This window comes from Emys orbicularis, chromosome 14 (assembly GCF_028017835.1).
Source record: "Emys orbicularis isolate rEmyOrb1 chromosome 14, rEmyOrb1.hap1, whole genome shotgun sequence".
Taxonomy (NCBI): Eukaryota; Metazoa; Chordata; order Testudines; family Emydidae; genus Emys; species Emys orbicularis.
Window position 1 is genome coordinate 2,950,536 of NC_088696.1, and position 23,652 is coordinate 2,974,187.

The 23,652-nt window shown below is 45.3% G+C and overlaps 1 protein-coding gene across 1 annotated transcript; it reads left to right on the forward strand.

Moving 5' to 3' along the window:
• Nucleotides 1-9,061: 9,061 nt before the first annotated feature.
• On the forward strand, nucleotides 9,062-22,762 carry TERF2 (telomeric repeat binding factor 2). Its single transcript, XM_065416488.1, has 10 exons — nucleotides 9,062-9,284; nucleotides 9,501-9,596; nucleotides 10,879-11,009; nucleotides 12,011-12,097; nucleotides 12,421-12,567; nucleotides 13,766-14,055; nucleotides 17,147-17,389; nucleotides 19,393-19,478; nucleotides 20,331-20,383; nucleotides 21,624-22,762. The coding sequence occupies exons 1-10, from the start codon at nucleotides 9,062-9,064 to the stop codon at nucleotides 21,780-21,782; spliced, it is 1,515 nt and encodes a 504-aa protein (XP_065272560.1). The 3' UTR covers nucleotides 21,783-22,762.
• Nucleotides 22,763-23,652: the final 890 nt, after the last annotated feature.

Consider the following 23,652-nt stretch of genomic DNA (forward strand, 5'->3'; position numbering starts at 1 on the left):
TAAGGTTAGTGTGGCCGCAATTCGATGTTATTGGCAATTAGATGTTATTGGCTACCCACAATGCAACGCTCTGGAAATCGATGCTACTACGGTAGCTTGGACGCACACCACCGAATTAATGGTGCCTAGTGTGGCCGAATACATTCGAATTTATAAAATCGGTTTCCTAAATTCGAATTATATAAATTCGGATTAATCCTGTAGTGTAGACATACCCTTACTCTAATAGTTTCAGCTAGCCAAAGTACCCACGAACAATTAGGTGTGCACTGCGCTGCATTTCATCCTAGAGGGCAGTGAAGTCTCACACACAGTCTGCAAAGCACCTTAAAGTCTCATTTTTAAAGGACCTATAGAAATGTAAGAAATTATTTGCTCCAGAACATCTCTTAACTGCCCAGAGTCATTATCAATCCACCACCAAGGAAAGGTTTGGTTTTCCCTATGAAAAACCCCCCACAAAAAACAAACAAAAAACCCCCCAAAACCCAACCTCAGCAGGAAGGAACAAATCACAGCCATGTTTGTGCTTTTTGTCCTGTTTGCTTGATTTATGAGCCTCAGTGCAATGATTAGAGATGAAAGAAAACATTCCAGAGGCCAAGACCTGTACATAGCTGGTGTCTCATGTCTGCCTTTCTGCCTGAGTTACTGTAAAGGGGACGGGAAACAAAACAGGAAAATTACAAGGAACATACTGGTCACCACAGGCTTCTTTCTCTCTTATCATTTACTGAGCACCAGCTGTGTGTACAAAACAGGAAAATAATCCCTGTACTAACGTGTTTGTTATCTAGACAGACGAATGATAACGCTCAGGCTCCCATTGGCGTCTAAGAATGGTAAGGAGTAATAGTGGCCAAAGGATAAGTTTATTGCTTTATTTTGCTATTTTGTTTTAGGCAAATAAATATGGAAGAACTCAGTGTGCCTGATTAGGGTGGGCTGTCAAAGAGTATGTTTTAAGTGTTTGAAAGGGAAAACGGTGGATGTTTGTTGCACTGGACTGGAAAGGATGATGAGAAAGGGGACTAGAGAGGCTGCTAGCAATAACACAGTTTTCGTTCTGTATATAAATGAAGACAAGATAGAGTTGTAACTACAGGGGTGGCTCGCTCCCCAGGACTCTGCACTGCTACACAGGAGCTCACACACATGGCTCCACAAAGAATCTCTGGACAAAATGTGCCCCTGTAGTGCAGGCACTTACCACAGTGACGGAAAGGGTTCTTTCATCGACCTCTCCATTATCTCTTCCTGCAACTTTGCAGGATATAATTGTGATGCTGGCAGACCAAGTGCCAGCTCGTGCCAAGGCCCCAGGCCCCACTGAACACTGACAAATGCATAGCTGGAAACCAGTCTGACTCTCCTGTCTGTTATATTGTTAAGATAGATAGTAGAGTTGTAAGAATGTGTTTGATGTTTAGGCCTTATGAATAAGGCTACGATTTAGTCACGGGTACTTTTAGTAAAAGTCATGGACAGGTCACAGGCAGTAAACAAAAATTCATGGCCCATGACCTGTCCATGACTTATTCTATAAATACCCCAGACTAAACCTTGGGGCGGCTGCTGCTGTGGGGGTCACCCCAAGGGGTCGCTGCTGTGAGGGGCACGCCGCAGGGGGGGGGTCACTGCTGGGGGGGGGCAGCAACATCAGCTGCCGCGGGCTGCCAGAGCAGCCACTGCTCTGGCTGCCCCAGGGACCACTGCTCGGGTGGTCCCCAGGGCCAGCTGCCTGGGACCACCCAAACAGCGGCTGGCTACAGAGCCACTCCAGCAGCAGCCAGTGTGGCTGTCCCTGAGCCGGCTGCTTGGGTGGCGCTGGGGTCAGCCACACTGGCCGTTGCAGAAGTCACAGAGGTCTCAGAAAGTGACGGAATCCGTGAATTCTGCAACCTCTGTAACAGACACTGAACTGTACTTATGAATAACTTGTAGGATGCTGCATAGTCTCACTCATCTGTACACCATGTTAGAAAGCAATAGCAAATGTTTGCACTGTAAACCTCTCTAACTGTGTAACTCATCAAAGGAACCTTCTCTAATGCAAACGATGGCTTCCTACAGAAGATGTTAAGTCCTGCCCAACAAGAATGTCTTTGAAACCAAATGAGCCATTGTGAAACATCAAAAGAACAAAGACTTTGTTAATTGCACTCCTCACCCCTTCCAGGATGAGGAGACCTGCATATGAACTCATCCTATCAGCCTGGGCTCTGGGGAGAAAGAGAGAAAAATCCCTGACACAGAGAAACTTGGTGCTTTTTGCTGCTTGCACTCTAAAGGGGTAAGAATCACTAAGCATAAGCAAAAGCCCCTAGTTGCTTGGCCTGGGTTAGCCCTAATGGACATATGGAGTTTACTTATTATAGCAGCTGCTATCATCTCTTGGAATCTAAGACTGTAACTCATTTGTGTGTGTTACCTGCTTTAACCTTGTCAATAACTCTCATTTCCTTTTCCTAGTTAATACATCTTTAGAATCAGAGGGGTAGCCATGTTAGTCTGGATCTGTAAAAAGCAACAGAGAGTCCTGTGGCACCTTTAAGACTAACAGATGTATTGGAGCATAAGCTTTCGTGAGTGAATGCCCACTTCCTCGGATGCATGCATCCGACGAAGTGGGCATTCACCCACGAAAGCTTATGCTCCAATACATCTTTAGTTAGTTTATTACAGGATTGGCTACAAGCATTGTCTTTGGTGAGAGAACTGGGGTACAATTGACCTGGGATAAGTGACTGGTCCTTTGGGACTGGGAGTAACCTGAATACTGTTGTGATTTTTCGTATAAGGGACCATCTGTCAATGAGTCAGGTTTGCCTGGGTGGCAAGATAGACTGGAATGCCCAAAGGGTCCATCTGTGACTCCATGATAAGGCTGTTACGGTGCTTGTGGAGTTCACACTTGTTACTTGGTTGGTGAAATCCAATTATAGAACATATAACCAATTTGGGGTTTTTGCCTTATTTCCTGACAGTCTGCCCTGAGGTTGGCACCCGTGTTCGTGAGCCAGTCCAGACAGCGTGACAATAATATAATCACATATCATAATATGTGTGCTGACACAATTTTGTCCTCCCTCGCCAGAATTGTTCAGAAATGACATCCCTACTGACAAGATCCTCATTCAAAGTAGGATGACTACAGGCTGCAAAGAGGACCCACTTCATCAAGTCAAGCTGCATGTCTTCCGTAGGTGCCCAAATCCATGTCTCACAATGTCCTTTATGAGTGTGCTAACTAAATGAACCCATTCTAAACTAAATGAACCCATTCTGGGATTATTAATGGTGTCTAACTAGATTACAGTGATAATTGCTTATTTTATCTTGTTACCTCATTGTATAAAACCAACTTCAATCCTATATAATAAGGAATTAGAGTCCAAGGCATGCAGCAGTGGTAAGATAAATGCATGTCTCAGATAGAGGCATTAGATTGAACAAAGGTGCCTTCATAACCTGGGAGTTATGTCTTGGAGTCTGTTATTTCAGTTTTCTGGTCCATGTTTTGAACACTGAATGGTCCAAATTACACCGGTTTAACCCGGAGCTGAATTGGGCTCCTTGTGGAACCCCCTAATACAACCGGTTTCTTGATGCTGATGGTAAGAGCAAATGCCTGACAGGCACTTGAAAGGCGGTCCACGAGTTCTTGTAGTAGATCTTCATTGTGGGCTGTGAGGCATGGGCGCCGACTCTGGGGGGGCTCCAGGGCTGGAGCACCCACAGGAAGAAAATGGTGGGTGCTGAGCACCCACCAGCAGCCTCCCTACCAGAACCTCCCTCTCCCCCCAGTGCCTCCTGTCCGCCAGCGGGCCCCACAATCAGCGCCTTCCCCTCCCTCACAGAGCCTAGTGCCTGCCACAGATGAGCTGTTTTGCGGCATCAGGAGGCCCTGGGGGAAGGGGGGAGAAGCGAGGGCACAGCGTGCTTCGGGGAGGCGGCTGAACCGGGTGGGGAAGGGGCCGGGGTGGAAAGAAGTGGGACGGGAAGAGTGGGGGTGGGAACAAGCGGGGTGTGGGTGGGGCCTTGGGGAAGGGGTGGGGTGGGGGCGGGGCCTGGGCAGGGCCAGAGGGAAGCCTCCCCCACCCCCCCGGCAGATTAGAAACTTGGTGCCTATGCTATGAGGGCAGCAGCATCAGTGAATAGAAGTTCCCTGATTAGCACCTTTTTGACTTTGGTCTTTGACTTAAGTGGGGATAGGTTGAAGAGTTTCCCATCTGAACTTGTGTGGAGATAAACTCCATCTTTCATGTCCTTAAACACACAGTTCAAGAGTACTGAGAAGAAGATTCCAAAGAGTGCAGGGGCAAGAACATGTCCTTGCTTCACTCTGCTTTTCATCTCAAACCGTCAAACTGGATAGTTGCTCTCATGTTGTTGTGGAATGAACGTATAAGACTTAACAGGGTTGGTGGGCATCCTGTCTTTTCTAGTATTGCAAATAGACCTGCTCTGCTGACGAACCAGCTAGAAGTCATCCAAAAATTCAGTTATTTAGGTTCTACAGTGACCATCGACCTCTTATTGGATGAAGAACTAAATGTTCGCATTGGAAAGGCGGCCACCACCTTTAGCAGACTGACTAAAAGAGCCTGGAACAACTCAAAGCTTACCATCAAGACCAAAATGCTAGTGTACCAAGCCTGCACCCTCAGCACTCATGTATGGTGGGGAAACATGGACAACTTATGCTCATCAGGAGAAAAAGTTAAACAGTTTCCACCTACGTTGTTTACACTGCACACTCAACACCAAATGGCAGGATAAAGTCACCAATGCAGAGTTCTTCAAAGGGCAAATTTACCAAGTGTGACAGCCCTGCTCAAGCAAAGACAACTGTGCTGGCTGGGCCATCTGAGTAGGTTGTAAGACGGACGCATACCCAAGGACATGCTATACGGGGAGCTATCAGAGGAAACAAGGAACAACAGGACGTCCCAAGCTTTGCTATAAAGACACATGCAAGCGAGATATGAAGGAATTTGGAATTGATTCTGACCAATGGGAAATCTTGGCAAGTGATTGTAACAAGTGGCGCCGTGGTCTCCATCAGGGTATCGAAGTCCATGACAGAAGCTAGGCCCCCAAAAGCTTGAAGAGAAAAGAGCCTGTAGGAAGCCAGCAGCTCCCAAGTTACAGACATTTGCAATAACTGCCAAAGATCATGCAAATCTCGGATTGAACTATTCAGTCATATGAGACATTGCAAACCATCTACATCCTAGGCTGCAGTTCCCACTGTCTCTCGCAGACAAAAGGATACCAACAACTCGAACTGGGCTCCATAATGTAAAAAAACATTGTTTATTGATTTTATTGTTTGATTTTAACCAACTGAACACAGAATAGTAGAAGATAGAAATTGAAAAGACCTATAAGGTCACGAGTTCTTTCCCTCCTGTTCACCCCCATCCCTGCAGAAGCCATTGCAGGATTGTTCATTATTCCCCTGTAGTCTCCAGAGCTTTGTCCAGTTCGGTTTAAGTGACACAAATGGTGAGGCTTCCACTATTGTCCTTGCGTAGGCTAATCGATCTCACTTTTCTGATGTTCAAGCTAAAATGAACAAAGACGCTCAAGCTCCTGAAACCTCTATAGTCTGCTGAATGCAGTTGCATCAACCTTGGCTGAAGCTGCTGCATCTAGTAGGAGCAATGTGTCTCAGGAGGGTGAGAAAGCTGTTGTGTTTAACAGATCCTGGATGCTTTAGGATGTCCCAGCCTGAAAATGAAGAATGTATTTTAAAAAATTAGAGTAACAATACGGATGATTTCCCTTGGTAATAATCAACAGAGAGTCCTGTGGCACCTTTAAGACTAACAGATGTATTGGAGCATAAGCTTTCGTGGCTGAATACATCTGTTAGTCTTAATGGTGCCACAGGACTCTCTGTTGCTTTTTACAGATCCAGACTAACAGGGCTACCCCTCTGATACTTGGTAATAATGTTTCCCTTGGATCATGAGTAGCCAATACAGCGCACCAAACTGATCAGCTGTTGTGCCATGGTCTTATGGGTTGAGACCTGAGTCATCTTGCTTGCTCCATTAGCTCTTGCCCATTTTATACGGTAAGGGACCCTAAGGAAACTGTGTAATTCTGTCATGCTGCCTCACAGAACAGGACACAGTATGGATCTGTAGATTTCTCTGTATCCTTCCTAACCCTTCAGTGCTGCATTCGAACAAATTAACCTTGTGACAATCAGGTTATAATTAGTTCCATTCTAACTGCCCCATGACTGTGTATACACTGTAGAGGTCACTCAACTCAATCCAGAGGTGAAAACACATCATCCTCTTGCTCTTGCAGATTTTAATGATTTTTACTTCCCTTTGTTTGTTTGCCAATAGCATTTCTTTCCCTCCCAGTTTTATTGTTTTCCATTTGACACACATTGATTTTTCTTGTTTCTTTTTCCTCCTTTTTCTCTTCTATGGAGCCCCTGGAGGGGAGGGAAAGGGTGTGGATGTCCTGAAAGCCAAACAGAACTCCCATTTGTAATGACTTTTCTAACTGAGTAGAAATGGATGAACAATCCTTTTTAGAGCCTATCTGTGCAGGGCTTCAAAAAGGGGTCACTGTTAGGCACTAGGAATCTATGTAGGGTTATTGTTTGCAACAGGAAATGTTTTTATAGGCGGCACACACCAAAGAGAGAATTTAGGTCCATTGGGGATTAGAACTGGCATTACATAGAAAAGGAATCTAACAGAAAAAGAATGTTGGGATTGAAAACAAGAAAGGAAAGAATGAAGGCAAGGCAGTCATTGGCTGTAATATTATAAACTCAATCACTCACATACATTCTTTGTCTATAGGAATAAATCCTGCAGTATGTTAACTAGCATACTGAAAGGAAGACAGCTGTCTTCAGACAGGATTTGCATTAGGAACAAAAGAGGGGACAGGAGCATTGATCCTACTAAAATGAGTTCAGTTTCCAAGATTCCTGGAAGGAGTATTATACGTGAGGGGAAGAAGAGTTGTTGGCAATGAAAGATGAATTTACAATACCACCAAATATTCGAAGCTAGAAGAGAACGAGATCTATGAAGAAATTAGGATGAAGCTAGGATATCCTCAGGTCTGGGAGAGCACTATTGTATAGTATGCTAGAGAGTGTTACTCCCTTCCCTCTTTCACATATTCTTAAATGCAAAAGAAGAAAGGGTAGTACATAAGAACAGAAGAATGGCCCTACTGGGTCAGACCAAAGGTCCATCTAGCCCAGTGTCCTGTCTTTGGACAGCAGCCAGTGCTAGGTGCCCCAGAGGGAATGAACAGAACAGGTAATCATCAAGTGATCCATCCCTTGTCGCTCATTCCCAGCTTCTGGCAAACAGAAGCTAGGGACACCATTCCTGCCCATCCTGGCTAATAGCCACTGATAGACCTTTCCTCCATGAATTTATCTAGTTCTTTTCTGAACCCTGTTATGGTCTTGGCCTTCACAACATCCTCTGGCAAGGAGTTCCACAGGTTGACTGTGTGCTGTGTGAATTTTTTTTAATATTTAATATATGGAGATATACCTATCTCATAGAACTGGAAGGGACCCCAAAAGGTCATTGAGTCTAGCCCCCTGCCTTCACTAGCAGGACCAAGTACTGATTTTGCCCCAGATTCCTAAGTGGTCCCCTCAAGGATTGAACTCATAACCCTGGGTTTAGCAAGTTAATGCTCAAACCACTGAGCTATCCCCCCCCTAAATACTTCCTTTTGTTTTAAACCTGCTGCCTATTAATTTCATTTGGTGACCCCTAGTTCTTGTGTAAACAAGGACTTCCTTATCTACTTTCTCTATACCAGTCATGATTTTATAGACCTCAATCATATCTCCCCTGAGCCGTCTCTTTTCCAAGCTGAAAGGTCCCAGTCTTATTAATCTCTCCTCATACGGAAGCCGTTCCATACCCCTCATAATTTTTGTTGCCCTTTTCTGAACCTTTTCCAATTCCAATAGATCTTTTTTGAAATGGGGTGACCACATCTGCACACAGTATTCAAGATGTGGGCGTACCATAGTAGCACAACTTCAAACTAAGGGTGGCACCAACATGTCTCAATTACTTAAGTGACAGGCCCAGAATTCTGCATGTGAACACAGTGTCTAATTTTATATTTTGACTAAATTAGCATTAGCAAGACTCAAACATAGTTAATCCAAGGTTATTAATGGGACTCAAAATGGTGGTGTCAAGAGAAGACAATATTTTCTGGGCCTCTGAGGAGTTGTTATAGTCTGGACAGTTAAGAGAAAGAGGTGGCCATTCAATTCCTGCTTTTTTATATGTTGAAAAAGATTTTCAACCATCATTAATTTGTTACTAGAGATTAGGAGACTGTTTTTAGCAAATGTGTAGTTATATGTATAAGGAATCTGGAACCAAGGTGATTACATGTAGAAATGTGGAGACTCTTTTAATCAGGGCACAGGGACCGGGCCGGGGTCCCCGGGGTCACTCGTCTCTCACTGCTCTGTTCCACAATACCTAGGAAAGAGGAGCCGTTTGTATTACCGAGTGGCTGGTCCGGGCAATAGGCTGAATTCTCCCCCAATGTAACCCCAGGGGTGCAGCACCGAGGATGAGGGGCTTGGGCCGGTCTGTTTGCAGCAGGGGCTGTTATTGCCCGGAACAGGCCCGACAATGGGACGCGTAAGGACTGGGGAAGGGCGGGACCCTCTGGCTAATGACTGGGGTGCGGAATAAGACGCGGTTCCCACGCAGAACACGCGCTTCCAGCCCCAGTGTGAACATCCCATTAAATCCCTCCTCGCCGCGGGGCGTGGGACCCGCCGCCGCTGAGTGGGCCGAGCCGGGGCCTGCATGGCTCATCGGGGCCGGCAGGGGGCGCGCAACGCAGTGCAGGCCGGGAGATCCGGGCTGCGGGGCATATTGGGAACCGTAGGCCGCAGTGCATGCCGGTCGTTGTAGTCGCCCGTGGGCCCCGCTTGGCAATAAGAGGAGGAAGTGCAGAGGGCGCTCGCTTTCCCTAAGGAGTCGAGAGGGCAGCGGCGGGATGCCGTCACTTCCGTCGTGCTATGCGCGTCACTTCCGGATCCTGGCGCGGGATGGCTGGCGGGCGCGGACGGGTCTCCCGGAGCCGGCGGGGGCCCATGGCGGCTGGGAGGGGGGCGCTGGGGCTCCGCGCCCCCGAGGAGGCGGTGAACCGCTGGGTGCTGCAGTTCTACTTCCACCAGGCCGTGGGGGCCTATCGGGCCCGTCGGAACCGGGACTTCCGCGAGTTCCGCGACGTGATGCAGGGTGAGGGGCCCGCCCGGGGAGGGGGGAGCGGGGCCCGCCCGGGGAGGGAAAGGGGAGGGGGGAGCGGGGCCCGCCCGGGGAAGAGAAAGGGGAAGGGGGGTCGCTCGGGGTCTGCCCGTGGAGAGGGGCGGGGGCTCTTGGGCCCAACTGCGGGGTGGTGGTGAGGGTGTTTCTGACTTGGGTGTCCCAAGCTCTCTGTCTTCTCTCTCTCTCTAGCTCTGCTGCTGCGGCCCCTGGTTAAGGAGCCTGCAATCTCCCGGCTGCTCCGGATTATGCAGTTTCTTTCAAGAATTGAGGAAGGAGAGAACCTAGGTACGAGAGAAAGGGTCACAATTTGCCTTACTGGTGCTCAGCCCTGTTCCCAAAATGTCATTCACCTCACTGCATTGCCTATGCGCAGTGACGGTTCTGTTGAAATCGCTTTTTATTTACTGTTTGTCCGAGGAAAACCAACTACACTATTTGGATTTTTTTAAATTGAAGTTCAGGTTTGGATAAAGGCCTCTGAAACTTCTTTTATAATTCCTTGAAATTATCTGCTTGTGTTTTTTATTTATAAGAGTCTTTTCTGCAAAGGAAAGGGTATGGGCCTGATAATAGTAGGGATAGTGCCTCTGACCAGAACCAAAGTAGTCAAAAGTGACTCTTCTCATAGGGTAGTTAATGTGCCGGGTAAACAAACTGGGAAATAGCTTAGTAATTTTCACTCTTTTCAGTTATAGGAATCAAACAATAATAGGTAAAACTTTCAGACTGAGGTATGATTTCTTTTTTCCTGTTTAGCATTGTCACTTGAAGGCACAATGTGGGGTAAACATCAAACATTCTGTTATTAATAGCCTAAAACCCAAACAAAAGTTTTTGTTTAAGAAAAACCTGGCTTCTTTGCAGGGATTCTAGATTTTCTCTCTCTGTCATCTGGAACAAAGTCACTTCCACTTTCTTTTGCAAACAATGTATAGGTAAATCAATTTAATTCTTCATTTCTCCCGTGATAGAACAAGAACACAATGTTTGAGTGAAAACACTGTGGAGAAGGCTTTGTTTTTGCTTTCAATTGGAATTAAAACATTAAGTAAAGCAACCACGTATATCAGTCTTAGATCTAGTTGTACTTGAGGAAAACTTAAACTTGGGGATCAAATTTGATCTGACGACAATGCCCTTTCAATATTATGGCAAGAACTTTACTTTTGAATTTCTTGATGTTTGAGAATTTAAACTGCATTAGTGCAATCTTCTGTAACTTTTATTCAGTGTGTTAATTCCTGATTTTTCTCTTTATAGTGTAAATTAAAGAAAACCTCCACATACTCCGCTCGCAATGTTTATTGCTTTTAATTTCAAACTCACCAAATGTCATGTTTCTTTTTGAGGACCTCGCATACCTTAGACAGCCTTTCTTGCCTTTCTTGATCATAACTGTTTTGTGTGTGCTGTTCTCTGCTGTGTCAGTTACTGCAGCATTAGTGGCCTAGCAGCAAATCCTAGCCTACTTGTTTTGGCTGCTTCCTGTGGAGGATTTCTTGGGCCCAGGTAGATTTGTGTGTCTGTTTTAAAACCAATAGGAATGCATTGTTTCTTTTAATTGTAGATTGCACCTTTGATACAGAGTCAGAGCTCACTCCTCTTGAATCTGCAATCGGTGTGCTGGAGCTGATTGAGAGAGAATTTCCTGTGTCTGAGGTGGCAATGGAATCTGTTAGAAAAATGGTGAAGCAAGCTGTAAGGGTCAAGTTCTCCTTTTTCATTCAAATAGTTTAGACTTTTATAAGCTTTAATCTAATTGGGGAAAAAAAAAAAAAGGCTTCCCTTACACTGAGGGCAATTGTCCCTTCTCAGATCTTCCCTCCATCATTTGTCTTATTTCCGGGAGCTTTCCATTGCTAGGAAGATAGTAACTTATCAGGATCTGTAACTCTATTAAAGGTGACCTGAAAAGCAGAACATTTCTTTTGCTATTACCATTTTCTCTATTGACTATATTAGAAATAATGCATCCTTTCTCTCTTCTCTTTATTGGAAGACCTTTTAAATGTAGAACCAGAATGCTCTTAGAGTCTAAGAATCCCTCCTAAAAACTATTGCAACTAGTCATCCCCTGCAGACTGGTCTGTTCAATTTGCTGGCCTGGGATAAAGTTTGCATGTATGATATATGTAAAATATAAAATGTAACTATGATGTTTTATTGCATATTATGCTACAATAAGCAAACCTTTGGCACGTTTTCTCCCCCTTCCTACATCCATATGCTGTCTACCTTCACTTGTAAGCTCTCTGGGGAGGGGCCATGTCAGCTTCTTTTAGTATTGACATGCCATGTAACTCTGTGGTCCTGTAGAAGGCTACTTGTTTGTTTAAAATTAAGTCAAGGAAATCTGGTGAGAACTGATGGGTTCTCAAACTTCAGGGGTGTCCATGTACATTTACAATAAGTATTTTGCTGAATTGAATGGCACCATACAAATGAAAATTAGGTAACGCAATCCTTAATTGTAACCTTGCATTAATGGGATAGTTAGAAGGGTATAGTAGGATTTCAGGTTAGCAGCTCATTAAGGTGTTTGGTGCAAAAAGTGTTATTTCCATGTTACTTGGATAGTATTTGGAAGGAACGTCACAGGCTTTGCTTGCATTTTGCTTGTGCTGTTTGTGAAGCTGATTTAGGAGATGTGGTTGAATTGATACACATATAAAAACTGAGATCCTCTTTTTCCTCTCCAGGCTGTTATCATTTGTATTAAAAAGAGAGAGTTTGATAAAGCCTCAAAAATTCTGAAAAAAAACATGGCAAAGGATCCCAGCACCCAGGTGAGTTTGATTATGTGAATTTTTGGGGTGTGAGATGGGGTATCTTGTTGGCTGTGCAATATGTTCCCAAACATGTATTTCCTTTTCTTCATTTCTGTCTGCTGCTACCATTGCGTTGTCCGGCACCGAAAGCGAGTGTAGTTGGCAATGCTGACACAGACTCCAGACTTTTTGGCTTTTGCTTCCTAATTTAGATCAGTGTAAACTAGCTGATAATGTTGTAGTGTCAGTGGGGAAGTCCCCTCTCCACCCAAACCCCTAGCTCCTGCATTTGTAACTTGTATCATTTGTACATATTCAGAATGTTCTTGCCTCTTGACTAGAAACTGAGGACAGAGTTGCTCAGCATTATCCGTGAGAAGAATTTGTCTCATACGATGATCCGAAATTTTTCCTACAAGACTTTTCAGCAGAGTGCGTTCCAGTTCTTGGAGACCTACCTGGAGGATTCAGAGCCCTTTCTCTTGACCGTATGTGTCTACCTTGCTACCCACATTTCAGCCCTACCCCAGCTGTCACCCCCATGGTCTGCGGGAAAATTGCATGTGATGCATGTCACCTCTAACCCCTCCGTGCTCTGTTCAAGGGATACACCCTTAGGTCTCAGGCCTCCAGCTGTCACCTCTCTATAGGCAGCGTCCTCTTTCCCTTCAGATCTGGGATTTAGGCTTGTTTTTCTCTGTGACTATCCCAGCCGTCTGACCTAGCTCCCCACCCATGGGTTCACTCTTTTTCCTGAAGGACAAGGAACCAGCTAGCCTACACAAAGCAAAGTATGTCTATTTAAGAACAAAAGAATTACAGAGGAAAATTTGTCATAAAACCATAAAAAGTCTAAGTGCATATTAGAAGCGACTCATCTTTCACATGAGGGTCTGGTAGGAGTCAAAGTCCTTCAGATCCTTCCAGCAGGGCTTGCCCTCTTGTTAAAGGTTCAGGTCAGTTTTCAGGTAAAGAACAACCCCCCAATCCCCTGCTTTAAGTTCACTTTTTGTACCGAAAGCCTTTCTTTGTTTCCTGGGCCTCTGGAAACTGGTCTGGTCCACTATTTGTAAAATCCTTCGGGGTTATACTGCGTTGGTGGTGTTTACCTGTCCCAGGATGTGCAATAATCACCTCCAGTCATTGTAGATCCTTGGGGAAACTTGGTAAACCACCTCTGTTCAGTTAGAATACAATCTCTGGCTCACAGAGATGCAGATAACTTTTATAATGTTGATACAATAGTCTCAAATGATATGAATTAGAAAGAAGTTACCAATTTGTTTTTGTCTTATTGACGTGTAATATTTTTGACTTGTACTCAGAAGTCAGATACAAATGTCTGGCTCTAAAGTTTTGGGACCAGAGCACCAAGGGAATAAGTTTTAAGCATTTAAAATACAGACCTTCTCTTAAGGTTCCATGCTATAAAATGACTTGGCTGTTATTGTAGTTCTTAATCAAGGTAACTTAACTCTACACATGTAACTACTGCAGAACACCTGACAAATGACCAGTTATCTTATCTCCAATATACTAAATAGCACCCTGACCATAGAACAGCAAGTAATTGCAGGGATTGTGCACTTAATTAAATAATGTTCCATGCCTGTGGAATGGGAGTAAAATAAATGCAGTTCCATGGAGTTCTATTTGTAATGATTATGTGCTTTCTTCCTGTCAAAGATGGCGAAAAAGACTTTGAATTCAGAATATATTGATGAAACTAAGAAGCTGGCATTAGTTCCAGAGCCTGTGGAAGTAGTGGCGCCAAAGCCTGTGGAAGTAGCTAAGCAGCCACCAGCGGTCGCTCCAGACAGTGTGGAAGTAGCTAACCAGCCACCTGCGGCGGCTCCAGACAGTGTGGAAGTAGCTAAGCAGCCACCAGCGGCGGCTCCAGACAGTGTGGAAGTAGCTAAGCAGCCACCAGTGGTCGCTCCAGACAGTGTGGAAATGTCTTCAAATGACTTTGAGAGGTGAGCAGCTGTGGTGATGCATTAGCAATGTAGAGAGGAAAGCTGACCACATATGGTGAATGAAGTTTGCCAGAATTTTGCTTCTGAATTGTAGCACCCACTGGTTTCACGCTGTGCAGGCAGCTGTAATTTTTTGCCATGTGCCAATGCAGTTGTGCTGCCCCAGGGGCTACTACTTGAGGATTTTTCACCAGGCTGTCTAGCTTTGAATTAAAACGTTAATCTTTTTTTCTGAAGAGTACCCTGGTGAGTGTTTGGACTATAGGAAGGGAAGGTGTCCCTTGTGACAGGTGGTGAATGAGAGAGGGCCTTATATTTACAGAAGGGTTTGGGTGTGTCCATGATTCAGAGGACATAGGTTTGGTCAATGGCATTTAGTTTGCCACTCTTTGGAGGGATGAAACAGATGGATGCTGTGATCCGAGGTGCCTACGGTAGCCGACACTGAAAATGCCAAGGTCAGGGCAGGCTGCAAAAAGGAGAGCAGATTCTGCCAAAACTGGTGGTTAACACTGAAGTTAGATTCACCAACTAGTCCCAAACTGTGCTCCTGATCTCCCACAATGGTTATCAAGAAGCTAAAAAAGAAATCACACAGCCCCCTTTATTGCATTCCAGTTCTCTGGCTCCCAATCAGCAAATAGGTCCAGTACAGTGAGAAGTTTTTTAAAACTCTGTTCGCTACACCAGTGGTTCTCAAACTTTTGTACTGGTGACCCCTTTCACACAGCAAGCCCCTGAATGCGAACCCCCCCTAATAAATTAAAAACACTTTTTTATATGTTTAACACCATTATAAATGCTGGAGGCAAAGCGGGGCTTTGGGGTGGAGGCTGACAGCTCATGACCCCCCAGGTAATATCCTTACAACCCCCAGTTTGAGAACCCCTGCACTACACAGAATGTTTTTCTGATCCCCAAAGGGCCAGCCACATTGCCAGATCAATACTAGTTTGGATCTTACCCAAAATACCACGTTGCCAGCCAGTCCTTTAGTATCTAAAACGAAAGGTTTTATTAGAAAAGAAAAGAACGAGAAGAGAGTTGTTAAATGGTCAAAGCAGTCAGATACATACATATGACTTCAGAGTCCATACATCAGGTTCTTAGCAGCATTGGTGAGTTTGCTGGCTTGTAAAGTCCCCCTGGAAAACATCCAAAGCTTGCATGGGTCTATCAGTGCTTTGTTAAAAGCTTCAGTTTGTAGAGAAGATGCTCCAGAGGTGGAAAGCAGGATTGAAAATGGAGAAGATGCAGCTGCCTTTTTATATCCTTTGTCCCAAACACAAGCTCACAGCACATGGGCATGGAAAAGCACTTGGAGTCTCCTGTCCACAGGCATGTCCCGCTGAGTCATAGGATAGCCCCTGGCTTCTCTCAGTGGGTTCATTGTACAGCTGATTGCCTTTGATGGGCCATCAAACAGACTGGATAGCGTTGATGCCAAACTGTCTGGGAGTGTCACCCAGAAACAAAGCACAAGTTTGATATACAAATATATCACACATTTATAACTCAATGCAAAGATGATACATATAAACATGATTATACTTATCAAATCATAACTTTTCCACTGATACCTTACATGGCATATCTTGTAGGATTCATTGCAATTTTGGAATATTGGTATCAATATTATTATAAATGGTCACCCATATTCCATATGGCATCACAGATGCTTTCAGGATTGTTGCTGTCATTACCAAGCAGTAATGACATCTGTCTTGGACAAGGGGTTCTCAAACTGGGGGTCGGGACCCTCAAGGGGTCGTTCGGTTATTACATGGGGGGTCGCGAGCTGTCAGTCTCCACCCCAAATCCCGTGTTGCCTCCAGCATTTATAATGGTGTTAAATTAAAAACACTTTTTTGTATCTTTATAAGGGGGTCGTGCTCAGAGGCTTGCTTTGTGAAAGGGGTCACCACTAAAAAAGTTTGAGAGCTACTGGTCTTGGAGGAGGTAGCTCACCTGCACTGCTGGCAGGATGGTACATGACACTGAAGTTCTTGTAGAAGGGAGATGAGTCAGTGGAGATTGGGAATGCCTTGTGTTGTGATGGACCATCTTTCAGGCATGATTGTTTGCTATGAATAGGGCCCTACCAAATTCACTGTCCATTTTGATCAGTTTCATTGCCAGAGGGTTTTAAAATTAGTCAATTTAATGTTTTAAGATGTTTACACCTGAAATTTCACGGTGTTGTAACCATGGGGGTCCTGACCCAAATGGGGAGTGTGTGTGTGTGTGTGAGAGACGGGATTGCCACCATCACTTCTGCGCTGCCTTCAAAGCTGGGCTCTGAAGACAGCAGCCACAGAGTTTCCTGCAGCTGGAGGAGATTCCTGGAGGTGGGTCTGATCTCCCCCTGTGCTGCTGGGACCGCCCCAGCTCGGGGCTCGTAGCTGCTAGTCCGGGCCAGCTGGGGAGGCACAGGACTTCCTCTTTCCCTGCACGGCCACTCTTGGGGAGAGGTCAGACCCAACTCTGGGATCTTCCGACTGCAGGAAGCTCTGCGGCTGCGCTGCCTTCAAAGCTGAAGGGGCTGAAAGCTGGGCTCTGAAGGCAGCATCTTCGGAGCTTCCTGCAGCCGGGAGAGGTACCCGGAGGTGGGTCTGAGCTCCCTCTGAAAGCGGCTGTGCTGGGGAAGCGGAAGTCCTGTCCCTGACAGAATAGGACTAGCAGCTGGAGCCTGGTGCATGGGAGCAGTCCCCGGTTGGGGTGCCCCCAGCCCTGTCTCTCCCCGTCCCCTCCAATAGCTAGATTTCATGGGGGAAGGTCTGATTTCATGGTCTGTGATGTGCTTTTGCATGGATGTGAATTTGGAAGGAGCTTAGCTATGAGGCAGAGTGAGGGGAGCAGCTGTGATTTTAGTGAAGTAGAGCCTTGTATTGTTGAAATCGTTGATGTAACCTGCTTAGCTTCATTTATTTTATAGGCAGCCGCCTGGAACTGTAACCACATATGGGATTTCTGCTCTGAGAGAAGCTTTCAAGACCTTGTCAAATTCCCAAGATTCTGATGCAGCCTTTACCAAACTGGATGAAACAGACTTTTCTTTCCCCAAGCAATTGTCCCCTTCTGTATCCCACAGACTCAAGAGGCAGAGAGAAGAGGAGAATCCACCCTTGGAGACCTCTGAGACCTCAGACATCCCTAAATCCCCTCCAAAGAGTAAACGCTTGTTCACGATAAGCAGATTGATTATGGAGCAGGACAGCCAGAGCACTGACTTGAGTGAGACCCCAGACTCCTCCCAGGAGCCAGTGGTATCGTCTGCATTCAGGACTCGTGTTCAAAAGCCAGATGTTCAGCGTGTATCTTCCAGAAGTCCCAAGTATGAAGCACATCGGTGACGCTGTATTCTAACGCAGATGCAATACTTTGAGAACGTATAGCTAACATTGCTACGTTAAACAATATAATCTTATCAGTGCGAAACTAGAATGTTAAAAATCCCTCCCTTTTGGAAAATGTGGAAATGGATAGTTAAAGCAAATGTTCTATTGCCCTTGTAGTTCATACATGTGGTTATCAACATGGGAAATGGGAAAGCTCGCCACCTACATTCCAATAACCTTAATGCTGACCCTTGACATCCTTGCAAACGGCTTCGCAGTGTATGCATCTGACTATGTAAATCTGCAGTTAGTAATACACAGGTTGGAGTTTGTAGGTATGTTTTGTGGGACAGATTAAGGTAAATTTTCACATCAGTGATGACGTTAAATCATGTATGAATTTTAAGAGTAATAGAATATTGATGCAAGTTACTTTAATTCTTCCACACTTGTTTTGTACCTTGTATATGTATTATATCACTTAGCTGTAAGTTAGAGTAGGGAGTGGGTGGATATGTGGGAACAAACCTTTCTCTGGAGCCAGGCTTCTGGGATGCATGTTTTCTGTAGGACTTGATGAGCGTGTAGCAGGGTTCCCTTCTAATGCATCTTGGAGGCTGTGCAGACGAGGACCTCTGCTTTTGCACACTTAAGGCGGTACTGTGGATCTGCAGGAATGAAACAGCAGGGAATTCCCTTTCCTGAGCAGTACTTGAGCTCCCCAGGAGAGATGAGGCAAACACGGTCGTTCCATAAGGTTTTCAGACTTAGGAGCACTTCAGGGGACTGATTGCAGAGCAGACCCTACTGAGCTGCATGAACTTTCATGCTTGAAAAGAGACTGGTTTAGAGCTTAGCAGTTCAGGTTTGATGTGCTTAAGATGTTAAGTGCCAAAGCACTAAAATGCTTGCAAGTTGGCCACTACAAGTGTAAAGCATTTTATTCAGTTCAGTAGGCCCCAGCTGTTCACAGTGCCCTGTGGAGCACCCGGGATTGGCATGTTTCCAGAGCTTCCTGACTCCTTGGCTCTTGCCGCCCATTGTTGTTGACTAAGATCCTAGCTAGGATGCAATGCTTTAAATGGCAGCGGTGCTGATGGTGATGGCTATTGGTGACAAAGGATGTCAGCTTTTGCTTCAGGAGTTCATCTTCAAACCTTCCCCTTCCCGAATGCGTGTATACACCTGTGTGAAAATGCTTGCATGCTGCCACAGCGATGGAATGCACAAGAGTATTACTAGCAGGGAGCATTTGTTTTCATGTAGTTGCTGTAATATTAAAACTAATTGAATGGATCCTTTTAAAGTATTTTAAATGCACCTGATTTCAGCTGAATCTTATCCTGTAAGGAGTCGAGTACGTGCATGTGAGCAAGAGAAATAAGGAACATAATTGGTTTGGAACCAGCTGGCTTTGCCTGTAGTAAAAATGTCATAGCAGCCTTGTGGAGCATGTGACTCTTGCTAAGTGCTCCTGCCCCATTCCATTGTCTTTCATGCCACGTGCACGGCACTTTCTTGGTAGCTCAGTTGTTTGTATCAGTTTGCAGCAACTGCTTAATTCTTACATAGTTCGCTCTCAGTTGCTTCTTGTGTGTTTGATACAGGGATCTGTCAAGGTCCAAAGAGAGAACCGCCTGTAGGTATTAAAATGGCACTGAGTGGCTTTGAATGCCAGACATACCCATATGGCACCCTTTACCTACAAACCAGTCAGATGGCAGTGGACTAAGATGCATGTGTTGTGGAGGTGAAGCAAACATACATAATCCAGCTGTCAGGCAAGCTCCCACGTTTCCCAGTGCTGCATACTGATCTTAGTCTTGACTCATTGGTACCAAGGTGGTCCTGGACCGTTTTACCAGTGGCCTCTAGGTAATTAGTCAGTGGTCTGTGTTCCTTTTGGATGTGTGATTTAGCTGTCTGCAGTGACTGTCTCTTCAGCCCTCATTAACCAGGCTGGCTTGTTGCAGTTAAAATGTGTGTTGTGTGTTTTCAGGCCACTGAAAGCAAGATGGAACACCTCGAATGGGCAAGAAGAAAAGGACACATGGAGTGAGGAAGATGAGCTCTTCGTGGACAAGAGTAAGTATGCTATTTTTGCCATGCACACTCTTTAATTGCTGGTCCCAGCCATGCTGTTGGCCATGGGGCACTCTGTTGCCTTGAATACTTGACAGAAACCAAAAGTCTAGAAATCCCATGACCCTGGAAAGCTTGGGACTATGGTTGCTGTTATAGGACTGCAGAAACGGAGATGATGTCCTTTCTTAGGCGGGCCCAAACAATGGGAAGTTGCTAAATCCATTGTGTACCTGATCATGGAACATGTAGCAAGTACCCTCTCGTTACAGCTTCAGACCTGTCAGTCATTGTCAGCTATTCTAGTTTGAGACCCAGCCCAAAAGCAGTTCCTTCCCATTAACAGCTGTAGGGTGGCAGATCAGCATTTGCATGCTTGTTTCAAAAGGTGCAATTAATCACCGCTAAGATTTTTCTTCTGGATGCTGGGACCTTCCCTGCTGTGGCCTGAACATGCTTCCATTTATGAACAGGGATTTCTATTGAGGACGCTTTTTGGCGCAGGCTGTCTTTTTTTTTTTTTTTTTCCTTTTCTTAGACACATTCGCTAACCTGAGACCAGTCTAATTCCTTTTGACGCAGTCTTAGTTATTGTATTTCTTTAGTTACACTTCTTATGAGTAACCAGGGCTTGGGTCAGAATGGCCAAGTGTCTCTTCAGTATGTGGAATTCTAGAAGCTAGAGGAAGTAAGGGCATTTGTTTCTATTTTCCATACCCTGGCCATGGGCGTTCCCCTGGTGGCCATGCCGCTCTCTCCCTGTAATCGAACCAGCTAAAGCCAGTCTCTCTGGGAGATACATGCATAGCAGAAGGTGAATGCTGAAATATGACTCTCCTTGGGTTTATTTTTCAGAGTCCCCTGGGAGAAATAGCCACAGCTCTTCAATCCTCGGTTCCAAGAAGCAGGTAATATAGAGCCCTCCAGCTCCGTTCAGCAGCCCAAAGCAGGGCTCTGCAGGGGTAGTGAAGCAATAGAAAAGGTTGGAAAGGGGAAATCCCTTCTGCTGTTCAGAGATTTCTTAGCCTCTGGTATCAGCTCAGGTAGAAGAGTCCAAGTGATTGATGCACACTGAATGGAGAGCTCTGAGATGCTGAACTGACAGATGATATTTACTAAGGGACTGGAGTACCTTGATCAATGCTTGCATTATCTAAGTGTTGAACTTACAAGTTGGGTTGCACGGATCTTTAAATTGAGAGGGCCTGGCTTAAGTTTGTCCACTAAAAGCCAGGAAAGTGGTAGAGGCCTAAAATACTGTGTGCCGCTTATCCTGGCTGGCATCTGCTTCCTGAACCGCTCAGCAGGTAAGTGAGCTGAAGAGGCGGAGAACCAGAACACACCCTAGAAACCACATCATTCCTAAATAAGCCTGCAGCTAGTATTAAAAATATAAATACTCTTTCAGGAGGTGCCGGGGTTGGTGTCTCCTGAGTGAATCCTCCTTACTTGCCCCCTTTTGTCTGATGCCAATTGTTTGGAGCTGGGTCCGTCAGATTTTCCATGCAGTGAAAAAGCATGGTGCATGCCAGTGGCACCACATACAGAGTTTGTCACCTGGCAGCATTTGCCTTGTAAAGGCTCCAAAATCTGATGCCTGCAGTAACCAACTTTCTGACAAGTGAATGGCTGTTCACTTTTATACTACCTGTACATCTTTCAGTGTTTGCTTTCCTGTGGTTCACCTCTTCCCTTACACTTGGCCTCCTGTCACTGAAATTCACAGTGCCCTCGAACGCATCACTTTCCTTCCATGAGCCGCAGGTAGTTAGTTCTCTTTACTTGTATGAACGTTGCACAGGGCATGTAACTTCCACACTCTCTCCATGATTACTTGGAGGATACAAGAGCAATAACTCCTGAGAATTTCCTGTGTAATCTACACTGTGATGTGGGAAACAGAACTAATCCTGAACTTCAGCTATAGTATTTTCCTGGTATATAACCATTGTAACAATTCTTCTGGAATGGAGTGATCATTGGGTACCTTGGAGTTATTGGCGAGGTACCTGTGCCTTATTCCTATGTTATAAAAAGGTGCTAATAGTATGGATGTAAGGGGGACCAAGGAGGCTAAGAAGCCTTTAGTGTAGAGGTGATAGGACCTGTGCCTTAAGAGTCATGACACCCCTTGTTCTTCTTTTGCAGAGGTGGACAGTACAGGAAAGCGAGTGGATCAGAGAAGGAGTGAAGAAGTTTGGAGAAGGGAACTGGAAAATCATTTGCAAAAAATTCCCCTTTGAGAACCGCACCTCGGTGATGATTAAGGATCGCTGGCGGACCATGAAAAAGCTGGGACTCCACTGAAAACAGCAGTTGAGGAACTCTTAGAGTGACACTTGCTCTCATTTCTCTCCAAAAGATGGACCAAAGCAACAACTGCCATGGGAGGAAGCTTGTAGTCCCCTTCCTAGCAATGTGATAGGAATGATGTGAAGACTTGTTATGGCTGCTTGGGAGAGCTGAATGCTACAGCTGGAAGAAGCAAAGTTTAACTAGAGCTTGGGAAACCTTCCTAGTTCTTGTATTTAGCTGGAGTCACTAAATTTAGGTCTTTGTCTGTCAACAGAAGCAACACAGCCTGAGTAACTATGGAAATAGTCTAGTAAAAGTGCTACAATGCCGACATTTTGTGTATGTTCAGAAACAGCGAGGACTCTGGCAGCCTTTGCCCTATGAGCATTCGAGCTGGAACCTGAGTGGCCTGTAGCTGGGTCGCAGCTTTCTCTACTCAGATGCTGGTTGAATGGCAGGATAATCCTGTCACCGACTGGTTTATCTATATTCATTTTCTTAAACCGATTGTGAATCACTTGGCTGATCGGCTTTCTCCATCTGCCCCTCCCAGAGGGGAAAGCAGCAGTGTAGGCTGAGCTGTTGCTGAGTTGCACCGGCAGAAGTCTGGTTTCTTGGCAAGGGGACTGGCGTTTGTTTCCACATTTCTCTGCTGTGTACATTTTTATATTGAGTGGGGATTTCTTCCTCCACATTTTTTTGATGCTTTAAAATAGATGTTTTGTTTTGTCTTTGTGCTCATTAGTTTCTAGAGTGTTTGGAGCCAGATGTCATCAAGTTAAAAGTTAGTGTTCAGTTGGTTTGACTTGCCTCCTTCTTCGTAAAATTCCCTTCCTTGTGTCTGTTTCCTGGAGTAGTGCATTATCTCTGAAAGGTCTCTGGGGATCTCTGGCAGGCCCCAGACATGCCTTGCCTTCTAATGCCAAGTCCGATCCCATGTCTGAACCCATCATGTAAAATAAAGCAGTTCCTGTGTTGGATATAACAATTGCAACAAATTTGATTTGCATCTCCCCAGCATTCCCTCCTCAGGTAAATATTCCACCTTGAAAAGGGAGAAGCTTGGCATATCCCTGGGTCAGTGGCCTAGTGACAGCTTTGTGGGACACCCTGTTAACAACCAGAATTTCATCCTGCATTCACTTCCTGAGCCAGCTGAAGCCGGGAGCATCGCATCAGCAACTAACTGAATTGGAGTGCCAGAAAGTCTTGTACCCCTATCCGGTGGGATGCTGCTGCTTATTAGGAACAAGTGGATTTCAGAGGCACTTATGTATCATCTTCCCCTCGCTTCCACCAACACTCATGCATTTAATTTCCTTCGGTTCTAGCTGCAGAAATACCCCAACAGCAGGGGTCCTGTGAGCTGCTTCCATTGTCACTAGTGCTGGGTAGAAGTTTTTTACTTGCCTTAGCCATGTCCTTTGGCACTAGCGGTTGCTGGAAGGAACCTCACCAGAGGAACTCCTGGCTGTCTGGATACAAGTGGCTCAAGTAACCTCTTCAACTTCGCTATTAGCCAGACTTTCTCCCTGCCCTTTGCCCTGTTTATTTTATATTTTCGTCTGTTCTGAAACTTTCCTCTGTGCTTGAGTGGCCTGGCTGTGAAGTGCTGCCTTTGGCAAAGCCATGTTTCCCCTGTTTAGTAGTTCCATTTGGGCCAGTTACAGTAAACCAGATTAGTAAGTGTCAGTGGAAGAAACATGGGACACTTTCTTCCTTGTGCCATACGAGGGCATGAGAATAAATATCATCCCACATCCAAAAATCAATACCAGCCCTTTGCTTGCCTCCCACTCTATGCAATAGAACACTTTCCAGCCAGTGGTGCCCCTTTCCCATTTACAGAGTGAGGACATTGCCACAGACTCCATAAGAGAAG

Excerpts from the sequence above, each read along its gene's own strand:
- TERF2 (XM_065416488.1), top strand. The coding sequence starts at position 9,062 with ATGCGCGTCACTTCCGGATCCTGGCGCGGGATGGCTGGCGGGCGCGGA. Across the intron at positions 11,010-12,010 it reads GAAAAATGGTGAAGCAAGCT|GCTGTTATCATTTGTATTAA; the intron begins GTAAGGGTCAAG and ends TTTCCTCTCCAG. Across the intron at positions 12,098-12,420 it reads CAAAGGATCCCAGCACCCAG|AAACTGAGGACAGAGTTGCT; the intron begins GTGAGTTTGATT and ends CCTCTTGACTAG.